Source organism: Galeopterus variegatus, unplaced genomic scaffold (assembly GCF_000696425.1).
Source record: "Galeopterus variegatus unplaced genomic scaffold, G_variegatus-3.0.2 Scaffold248, whole genome shotgun sequence".
Classification (NCBI taxonomy): Eukaryota; Metazoa; Chordata; class Mammalia; order Dermoptera; family Cynocephalidae; genus Galeopterus; species Galeopterus variegatus.
Window position 1 is genome coordinate 568,202 of NW_007726359.1, and position 11,197 is coordinate 579,398.

Below are 11,197 nucleotides of genomic sequence, written 5' to 3' on the forward strand. Positions count from 1 at the left end.
ATCCCGGCCCGAGCGCGCTGCTGGAGGGATGCGGGCGTCACGCGCTCCGGGGATGCCTCCCCACGAGGCTCCGGCGGCACGGCCGGGGGAGATCGCGGGAAGGCAGTAGGGGTGCGGCGAGCCGGGGAATCGCGAGGGAGCCCCTAACAAAGCAGCTTTGGGCGGGCCAAGTGGCCTCCGCCTCCTCCGACAATAGGTCCGCGAAGCTGCCTGTCACTCTGCAAAGGTGGAGGTGACCAATGACGTGCACAGAAGGAGCTCGAGTTGGCGCGCGCGCGCGCGACTTGGCATCAGTGGGATTGGTCGGAGGTAAAGGATTTTCCTGCCACCTAAGGACGAGAGGAAGGGGGAATGGAACCGGGGAGGCGAAGAGCCAGAAACGTTGTACCTGCGACACGTGGTGTGGCTCGGGAGGCGTGTGCCCGGCTCTACGGGGAGACAGGAACTTTTTTAAGAGAGAAAGAACCCTAACGTAATCCCTTCCTGTGGGTGCCGGATGTGTTAGACACTAAGCGAGCTCTAGGTAGGGCACGGTGGCCTTAACCGAATGCCGGAGAGTCCGGGAATCACTGGGTGGGCCCACCGTGCCCAGCAAGGGAACTTGGAATCACGGCGCGGGGCTTGGGCCTCACGTTCACCTCGTGGGCAGAGTACGTGACTCGGACAAGGTTCACACAGACCTGGTCTCCTCTGTACAGTCGGGAAACGATAGTTGCAGTTCACCTTTCGCGAGGTTGTAAGGGACTTGTGAACAGACGCCAACGGTAGAGCCGTTAGCGAAACCTTTTCCCTACACACCAGGCCTGAGCTTCTTCCTCACCTTGAGAGCTTTAGATTTCACCAATGACAAGGGCTGGGGTGAATGTTCATTACACCCTGGTTGATGAGTCACGTCCGCCCCTGGAGGTGGGAAGGTCTGCGCTCCTGGGGTTATCTTGAAAACACAAGGAACCACAAAAGGGATTGCTGGGCTGTGGCAGGTAAACCTAAATCGGAAAATTAAAAATCATCGGGCCGAGCCCGTGGCGCACTCGGGAGAGTGCGGCGCTGGGAGCGCAGCAGCGCTTCCACCGCGGGTTCGGATCCTATATAGGGATGGCCGGTTTGCTCACTGGTTGAGCGCGGTGCGGCCGGTCACAAAAAGGACAAAAAAAAAAAATCATCATTGACTCTTCCTTCTCCCTATACTCTCTCCATCTATTCTTACTAACCTCCCAAATGCATCCCTTCCTCCCTTCATCTCTTACCCGGACAAAATCAAAGGCCTCCCATCATCTTTCTGCTCCAGGCCTTGTCTCCCGAAATCTGTTCTCCGAAGAATCTCATTTTAGCTCTCAACTCTTGAGTCTCTTCTCTTTGCTCAGGACACGCCCACCCCAAACCCTCCCTTCACTTGACTAATTCCTATCCATTCCTCAGATACCAGCTTGGTGGGCAGTGCATCCCAGGAGGCGCTACCTGAACTACTGTGCAGCGGTTGCTCTTAGAGACACTGGGCAGCCTCCTGTACCCAGTCAAGGTCACATGCCCACATCCCCAGCCCCAGTGTTCCCACAGCTTCTGTACTTTCCTCCTGACCTGTACTACCCGTGCTGAAATTGCCAGTTAATTGTGTCCTCCTCATCCCCACAGCACTCTGTGGGAGCAGAAATCTTATCAATTTTCACTGCTGTATCCCAGTGTTTGGCACATTTGGGTGCTCAAAAATATTTCATCAGTGAATTACAGAGGAGCTGTAATGATAAGCAACAGTTTTAAAGATGTGAAGTGCTTCTAAAACATCAGTTTGAGAAGAATGATGTGTTAGTCCATTTTGTGTTGCTATAACAGAATACCTGAGATGGGGTAATTTATAAAGAAAAGAGGTTTATTTGGCTCATGATTCTGGAACAACTGCACTGGGTATGGGCCTCAGGCTGCTTCTATACCACATGGCCAGGTGGAAAATTTTCCAGATCTTTACACTCTGCTTCTCTTTTAAATTCTGGCTTTATATCATGCCTTTGCCACCATAACTTAGCATAGGCTGTTAAAAGTAGCCATGCAGCTTCCTTAATGCTTTGCTGCTTAGAAATTTCTTCCAAATCCTCTGGTTCACAACTCTTAAGTTCCAACTTCCACTAAGTCCTAGGGCATGGACACAATGCTGCCAAGTTCCTTGCCAGTTTATAGCAAGGGTGATCTTTGACTTAATTTCCAATAAGTCCCTTCTCATTTACATCTGAGACCTCCTCGATATGGCCTTTGCTGTCCATATTTCTATCAGCATTCTGCTCACTACCATTTAACCAGTCTCTAAAAAGTTCCAAACTTTACATGGTTTTCTTGTCTTCTAAATTTTCACCAGCCTCCAGGCTTTTTCTAGCCTGTTCCTCCAAATTCCTCCAGCCTTTGCCCACTACCCAGTTCCAAAGCTGCTTCCACAATTTCAAGTACTTATTATAAGCAGCACCCCACTTCTCTGGTACCAATTTTCTGTGTTAGTCCGTTTCATGTTGCTGTAACAGAATACCTTAAACTGGGTAATTTATAAAGAACAGAGGTTTATTTGCTTATAATTCTGGGACACCTACATTTGGCACAGGTCTCAGGCTGCTTCTACTCATGGCAGAAAGCAGCAGGCAGCTGGTGGGTACAGAGATCACAAGGTGAGGAGAAGGAAGAGAGAGAGGAAGGGGAGGTGCCAGGGTCTTTTAAACAACCAGCTCTCAGGGGAACTAATAAAGAGAGAACTCACTACTCCCCTACCCCACCAGGGGAGCATTAATCCATTCATGAGGGATCCGCCCCCACGACTCAAACAGCCCCCAACACTGCCACATTGGGGATCACACTTCCACATGGATTTTGGGAGGACAACACGTCCAAACTCCATCAAATGGTTATGATAGGAGATCTCACATTGATATGTCTACCAGGTTCCATGATGGGTGTTATTGGGAGGTTTCTGAGTCAAGTTTGAGAAATTTCCCAAAAGGAACCAGCTTTGTTTCAGCTGATACCTTGCCCAAGCTTCTCAATGGAGAATCATTCCTTGTGAAGCTTTTCATCCCAGGAAAAAGCAATTTCTTGACCTGTTATAAGCCACCATCTTCAAAGGGGATATGTGAATGTGTGTGTGTGTGTGTACACACACATATATACACACATGTATATGGAATATGTACATTTGAAAATGAGTGGAATGCTTTTCCCTAAGGATGTTCAGAAGTGCATTTGGCTATGCTTAAAAGCATAGACTCTGTAATCAGGCTGACTACTTTCAAGCCTTATCACTTTCTAGCTGTAACCTAGCTCAGACCTCTGTGCTTAGTTTCCCCACCTATATAACTGAAGTAATTTAAGTGCCCATCACATTGGGTTGCTTGGTATGAGGATGAATGTGTTAATATTAACAGTGTGCTTAGAAGAGTGCCTGGCACATAGAAGCATTAAATAATGTTTACCAAGTAAACAATTTCCACTGAGACATGTGCAGTGGGACCTCCAGAGGCCTCATGTGTTAGTGACAGGTTACTGGAGGGTTACCTAAGAGTAGTTGGATCTCTCTTCCCTGCATCATCTGAGGGCTGCTGCTAAGGGGCCCTCCTGTTAAGGAGGTAACATTGTTGGAGCATGAGCTTCAGATGAATCCTCAGAGCCCCCATCTGATTGCCTTGCTCCTATGAAGTCAAAAGCAAGATACAGAACCCCAGAGTTAGGCTGGCTGGTTTGAATCCAAGCTCCACAACCTACCAGCTCTCTACCTTTGAGCAGGTTACTTAATCCTTCTTAAGCCTCAATTTCTCATTCTCTACAATAAGGGTAATAACACCTAATCCATAAGGATGTTGAGAGAATCAAAAAGATTACTCACGGCACATAGTACAAACTCATTAAAGTTAGCTCTTGGGTTTGCTAAGTTAGCTAAACTCTGAACCACAGTTTCTTCATCTTTAAAACAGGATAATAGTGTTTCATTAAATGATCAGAAAACCTGGACGAGACGATGTAAGCCCTCTGCCCAAAAAGGGGAGGTGGAGACATGGGAAACCGCCATCTGGGCTCTTTCCCTCATTCACCATCTCACAGAACCCCACTTGTCTCCACACATCCGGACTTTGCCTCCCAGAATCTGCTCACTGCTGACTGTGGGAGGCTTGGTTCCCACAACCGTGGTGCTGCCACAGACGTTAAAAGAATTAAGCCGATCCAGCCTTCGGGTACATTTCCTGACCTCACAAACCTAAAAAGCTACTACAAGCTTCTGTGCTGTTTCTTGTCTCCACTCTGCACAGTATGTTACTGCTTCACATTGTGGCAAAGAGAATGGAGCATTTTGATTAAAACACAGACAAATGCCATCTGGCAGTATATTCTGGCATCTTGTCCCCCGAGGGCACTGTTGACATCTAAAGAGAGCATGGAATTGGCATTAAAGAAAAAAAATGGAGTAGTCAGGCAGCATTAAGGGTTTAGGGCAGGAGACATTACATTTCTAGTACATGACCCCACCTTCAGTGATGAGTCAACACTTCCTTCCCCACCATTTATTAGAAGGCTCACTAAGTACAATCATAGCAAAGTCACAGCAAGTGATCTTCTGTAGTCTGGTGGCATGATGTATATGAGCCCATACCTGCCATTCTGGGCAGCCCTTCCTCCCCTCTGTTCCTGAGCTGGTCCTCCATTCCAGCAGATGCTCCCTGAGGGCAGAACTTTGGTCTCTTTGATTTGCTTCTGTGCCCAAACTGTGCCTGGCACATAGTAAGTGCTCAATAAATATTTATGGCATGAATGTAGTTTAGCCTTGTGCATGCCTACAAGAAGTGTGGCACTTTATTTCCTTCTGTCATCTACTTGTGGATGCCCTATTTGAAGAAAGGACATGAGGTAGCTTATAAAAATAGCTCTCTCTAGCAAAGTTTCATGAATGGTAGAGAGGACAGCACTAGTAGAGTCTTGTCTCCAACTAAATATTATAAGCTCCTGGAAGGTATGCTTTACTCTCCTGGAGCTCTCACACACTGTATGTGTTCAGTGAATATTTGCTACAAAAGCACTTTCTGGTTGAGTCATCATTTACTTGGGAATCTACCAGGAGAGAGATGAGAGTTTGGTTTTCCGAAGCAGCTGTTGACAAGTTTGCTCCTAATCTCTTGCTAAAACCCCTTCACCTCATTAATCCCCCCAAGGATCAGTAGACAGAGTCCAGGCTAAAATCTAGAATAAGGAAATTCTAATTAGTCAAATGTTACTGTCAGGGACCTCTAGTTTTTTTGTTGTTGTTGTTGTTGTGGGGGTTTTGGAGTTTTTTTTTTTTACCTTTCAGAGCTTTTCTCTAACCAGCTGTCCGAGTCACTAATGAAAACCAAGGCCTGACATTGCCCCACCTTCAGATCCAAGTGATCCATTCTTGGGATGGTTTCCTTCTCACTTACACTCCTCTGGGAAAGAGGCCCAAGTCAGTACCACAGCATTTCCAGCGGGACCTTTGGATCCACCCAACTCCTGAGCTGAGTCTCCCTCCTCTCCTTCCCCTTCTCTCACATCCACACTTGATTGAATGCGCTAGCACTGCTGTCTTGAATTTTTGAACAAGGGGCCCTGCATTTCAATTTGCTCTGGGCTTCACAAATTATGTCCTGCCACATCCCTTCCAGCCCAAGGTTTCTTATCCTTAGTCGTCCTTGACATCCAGTTTGTACCTTCTACATACGTGGTACTCAGTAGATGTACATTAATGGGTTCAACATAAACGTAAAGTACTTTTTGTCCTTTATATGCCAGAGCTGATGCAAACCCAGGCATTATATGGAGAGAGGCCCTTGAGAGCTTGGAGATCCAGTGCAGCAATGAATATTTGGCTCATCAGAGGACATACCTAGATCTTCTCACTAGAGAATTACAAGAAGACAAGCATGTACAACCCAGGGGCCATAAAGACCCCAGGAGAGGACAAGCACTCCCATCCTGTGATGGTTTATTTTATGTATCAACTTGACTGAGCCATGGGGTATCAAGATATTTGGTCAACCATCATTCTGGGTGTGTCTATGAAGGTGTTTTTGGATGAGATTAACATTTGAATTGGTAAACTGAGTAGAGCAAATTGCCCTCCCTAATGAGGGTAGGCCTCATCCAATTCATTGAGGGACTGCATGGAACAAAAAAGCTTACTCCTGCAAGTTATTGGAAATTCCTCCTGCCCAGCAGTCATTGAGTACAGACATTTGTAGGGACTTTCCTTCTTTGGACTCAAACTGAAACATCAGCTCTTCCTGGGCCTCAAGCCTGCCTGCTTTTGAATATATACTGCTGGTTCTGTTTTGTTAGAGAAGCCTAATACACATCCAAATAGTTTCCCCCACAACCATTCAATATTCCTCTGCAGCCTCATTACTCAAAGGGTGATCTGCAGACCAGGAGCAGTGACATCACCTGGTATCAGAAATACACAATCTCAGGCCACATTCCAGGCACACTGAATCTGTACCTACATCTTAACAAGATCCTCAGATGGCTCATTTGCATATAAAGTATAAGCACATCATCCCATCTATGAAAATGCAAAACATCTGGGAAGAATAGCAATATTAACAAAAACTACTTAGTAAAGGAGTTAGTTTAACCAAGGCTTTCTTACCTGAGGACAGATATTGGGAATGGGGTGAAAGAGGACCCAGAAAAGGAATTAAGAGGCCAGTAGATTTTCCCAGCCATGATAAGCCTTCGGTTATTGGAGAAAAGACCAAGAAAGCCTCAGTGTGCAAACAAACATATCCAACTAGTACAAATAACCTCAAGGTCAGAGAGACACAGCCTGACAAATCAGACCCCTTTGCATTCAAGGAGCTTAGCAGTGCCTCCTCCTTGTCATGTGCTCTACTGCATTTTATTTTCCGTGTTTTCACTGAAATGGCAGTTTGTGGAGAAACTCTCCCACTTGGCTGCGAACAGGCTCTGAGCAACAGCAACACTTCTGCGGAATTGGCAGGGACAGCGCTATGAAATATTCCAGAAACTTCAAGGCAAGGGGACAAACAAACAACTCCCCCCCCAAAAAAAACCTCTCAAAATGGGTTCTGAGAGGAAAGAACTGGGAATCTAAAACAATTACTGGGAATGTACCATGGGTCTCCAAAAGAAAACCAATTTGATTTTATTTGTTCTGTTTCTGCTTGCTCCAGTCTGATTATTAATTCATCAACATGGGAAGGAACAAAATCTCCTCTTAAAGCAAACTATAACTACTGCATGCTAGTGGGTGTCTGCAATGATCTCCCAGATCGTAGCCTGGTGAGCTTTCTCTTCACTTGCTCACAACATTCAATGCTCCTTGCGGCCCAGCGAGGAGAGAGAGAGAGTGGAAGCAGTCTCCCTTGTCGTTGCCAGCACCTGAGCAAGGCCCGATGCAGGGATCATGCCAGAGCACGTGCCTGCAGCTCCACCTGCCTCCAACCACACATTTATTCTGTATTCTATAGAAGCCTCATCTCCCCCATGTCTAACAGTGGCATGAGAAAGGCTGGAATGTAGCCATGCTGCTTCAGCAAAACCAGCGGTAGGCTTAGAGATGCTGCTCTCCCCAGGAAGGCAGACTGGTGCAGTGGCACCACGGAATCAGTCTCTCTTCTTGAGACAGGGTGGCAGCCCCGTTTTCTCTCTATCCATATGTAGTTATAGCCCCTACACACAAAAACACACAGACACAGCCTAGAGAGGCAGTAGTTAAAGGCAAAGAGGCTAGTGATCTCTAGATTCTAGTGCAAAGATTCTGCCTTGAGTCAAACCTTTCCTCTGTCCCTTACCGGCTGTGTGACCTTGGGCAAGTCACTTAATGTCTCTGTGCTCCATTGCCCTCATCTGCAAAATGAGGCTCATAGTAGTGTCCTTCTCATAGGGATCTTAGGAGGACTGAATGAGTTGATGAAGTAGAGAACTTAGAATACCTGACCCAGTTACAGACAGTACAGATCCCTGACTCATCTACAAGGAGCCAGACCCCCTTTTGAAAGGCTTATTAGTCATCTCTCCCTAGAGAACCAAAAAGTCTCATGAGCTCAATATGTCCGTCATCTCCTTGCATCTACTCCACCACATTCCCCAAACAAGAACAAACAAATCCCAGTGATCTCTTCTTTTGTTTCCCAGGCAGTTCCTGGCCTTATCTAGGGAGACATTACCCAGGCTGGAAACACGGGAGGCAGCTTTGGCTTAACTTCCTCCCCCTCCCCCTCATCTAAGGGATGCCCAAGCCATATCTGGATCGACCTTCCAAATGACCCTGGAACCCACCCCTCCACAGGCTCTTGCTCTCGCCGTAGCCCGCACCCCCATCTGGGAAAGGAGGAGCTTTCGAATTCCACTTTCTATCCACTCACTCTGAAAGCTCTCTCTACTAGTTACAAGATAAAGACCATTTATTTTGCTGGTCCTTGACCCATCCTACCTTTCTGATTTCCCAAATTTGTCCCCCTCCCCACTACACACAACAACCCAAGGCTCCCCATAAAGAGCCTCTTCTGCCCTTGGCCCTCTGCCTGGAACACCTCTTCCCATCCATGTTCTCCTCTGCCCAGGGGATCCCACTCACCCTTCAAGGCCAGGCCAGACCATCATCTCCCCTGAAAAGGACTCTTCTTTCTCCAAGGTTACTGCGCACCTGCAACATATGAGGCCATACATCATGGACTTTCTAATTCAAGTTTTCATTTAACAGTCACATTAACTTTCCAATATATGTTGTACACTTTCCACTTAAAATATAGAGAAAAAGTGATCGAGTAACTTGCCCAAGTTCAGAAAGCTAAAGAATAATCCTCCCAGACTAGATCTCTTGATTATTTTTTCTAGCCCTTGTTTCCCCGACCTCCCAAACAGAATCTGTCCCTCTATGTTCAGAGCCAGTCCACATGGCACAGTCTGTCATGCTTTCACGTTGTGTTAGAGAGCTGCGGACAGCTCTAACTGCTTGTGAGATCACTCCTTAGGGTACACCCTTGCCTCCGTCTCCAGGTTCCCATGGCCCAGTTCAGTGCCTGCCAAGAGGTAGAAGATTTATCCATTTTTGGAGGAATAAAACATGGAATATGCTGTGTGCAGGAATCTGGGAGAGAAGGCCTGCCTCATTCCTCATCCTGACCCTGTCCCCCTACTTTCCCATGGCGGTTGTCTGGCCTCTTTCATGTGTACAGTACAGAAGGTAAGGAGATAAGGACTGCGCACTGATTGAGCAGGTGCGCTGACTTAACAAGCATCTGAAACTGCCTGCTCTGTGCAATGTAACATGCTGGGACTGAAGGAAGCAGAGAAATGCAAGATGGAGAAGCCCCCGTTCCTCCAGGCTGCAAACACACAGTGCAGCAGAGAAAGACACACAGGGAAAGAGGACCCGAACACTGACGGCCCAGCCAGGCAGGGCCGAGCTGAGCATGGGCCACATGGTGGGAGCCAGCTCGGGTTTGCCACACCAGCAGTGTCCTCCCAACAGTGGTGTCCTGACAGCACATTAAAATCCCAGTGATGTCCTCGAGGGGTACCAGACTTTGAGTTTGACTTTTTAAGTACTGTATGAGGGGACTTCACAAAGTTCATGGAAAGAGTTGTGTTATCTTTAAGTCCTATTTTTCCACAAACTTTTTAAAGTACTCTCGTATTACGTTGCTTGGGCTACCGTTAACAAAATCGTAACAGAACTCCACAGATGGGTGTCTCAGAAATTCATTGTCTTACAGTCTGGAGGCTGGAAGTCCAAGATCAAGGTGTGGGCAGGGTTGGTTTCTCCTGGGGCCTCTCTCCTTGGCTGGCAGGTGTTTACTTTCTCGGGGTGTCCTTACATAGTCTGGGGTCTCTTTGTATGTCCAAACTTCCTCTTCTTATAAGGACACCAGTCAGATTGGATTAGGGCCCACCTGAATGGCCTCATTTTCACTTAGTCATTTAATCATTTCTTTAAAGGATCTATCTTCAAACGCAGTCATATTCAGAGGAACTGGATTTAGGGCTTCAACAATCAATTTTGAGGGGATAAAATTCAGCCCATAATAAGTACCCACTGCCCCACCATGTCTTCTACATGATGTAAAGAATAAACACACAACAGCTGAATATTTAGAACCAGTGGAGACACCCTTTTCCCATCATATTTGTGTCACTGTTCTTAGCTGAGTAACTGTTGGATTGAATTAAATTCTTCGGTTAGTTAAGGGTCACAGAAAGAAGAGGTCCCCTCTCCTGAGGAGCATTTCTTCTCTTCCTTTTGAAAAGGAGAGGAGGGGAATGCATTATTGAGATTTCTTAGTGTTTCTTTTAAAAGCCTGAGAGTGAAGGAGAATAATAGTTATGGAGCTTTAGTATCAAACAGGAGAGGAGCCCGGGGAAGGGTGCGGGAGCGCTGTGCCCAGGGCAGCGAGGTGCAGACTTCCTCTGCTCAAGAAAGGAGCTTTTTCTCACCATCTTCCACATATCCAGCATTACACCACATCTGTGACCCCGCTTCCATCTATAGGTGCCCATCAATAGCTGCATTACTCATTCCTTTCGGCATGTAAGTTAATTTTTTTCTTTTTTTCCCCTCTGAAACAAGTGTTGCTATTATCCTCTCAAAACTCACAGTTATGTAAGATGCAACATTCCAGGCCCTGTTACTGCAAATGATATTCTTTGATTGGTCAAACCTTAATTGTCTAAGATATAAACTGGTAACCGAAAAATATAATAAACTGTAGCTACCCGGGCATTTTCCCCTGCACTTATCACTGATATGTAATTTCTCTGGCCAGCTGATGGAAATATAAAACGTTAACAACTATTTTTTTCCTCATTTGCCACTCCAAAAGAATTCCTGATTGGAAATGAAGAGCTTGGACGTTATTGTGTTTCATTTTAGAGCTTGGACGTTATTGTGTTTCATTTTATTAGCTAGCTAATAAAGGACAAAATAATCCCTCCTTTTCAAAAATAATTGCTTTCATGTAATAAGCACTGGCTCTATTCCTTAGAGAAAATGTATACAAAACAGGACTAACAGGTGCTTCTTGGACGTGAGTCACATAGAAACAAATATCTGAGCATAGAACTGTATATCTTGGGGCCGGCCCGGTGGCGCACTGGATAGTGCGCCGCTTGGGAAGCGCGGCGGCGCTCCTGCCCGAGGGTTCAGATCCCACATACGGACCGGTTCCCGCTCACTGGCTGAGCGAGGCGCGGGAGCAAC

General features: G+C 46.5%; 1 protein-coding gene across 1 annotated transcript in view; it reads left to right on the top strand.

Moving 5' to 3' along the window:
- Positions 1-239: 239 nt before the first annotated feature.
- Positions 240-11,197, top strand: part of SOD1 (superoxide dismutase 1, soluble) — a 115,895-nt gene continuing 104,937 nt past the window's right edge. Inside the window, exon 1 of the mRNA XM_008566508.1 lies at positions 240-309. Coding sequence (XP_008564730.1) covers positions 240-309 — 70 coding nt within the window. The remainder of the gene's footprint in view (positions 310-11,197) is intronic.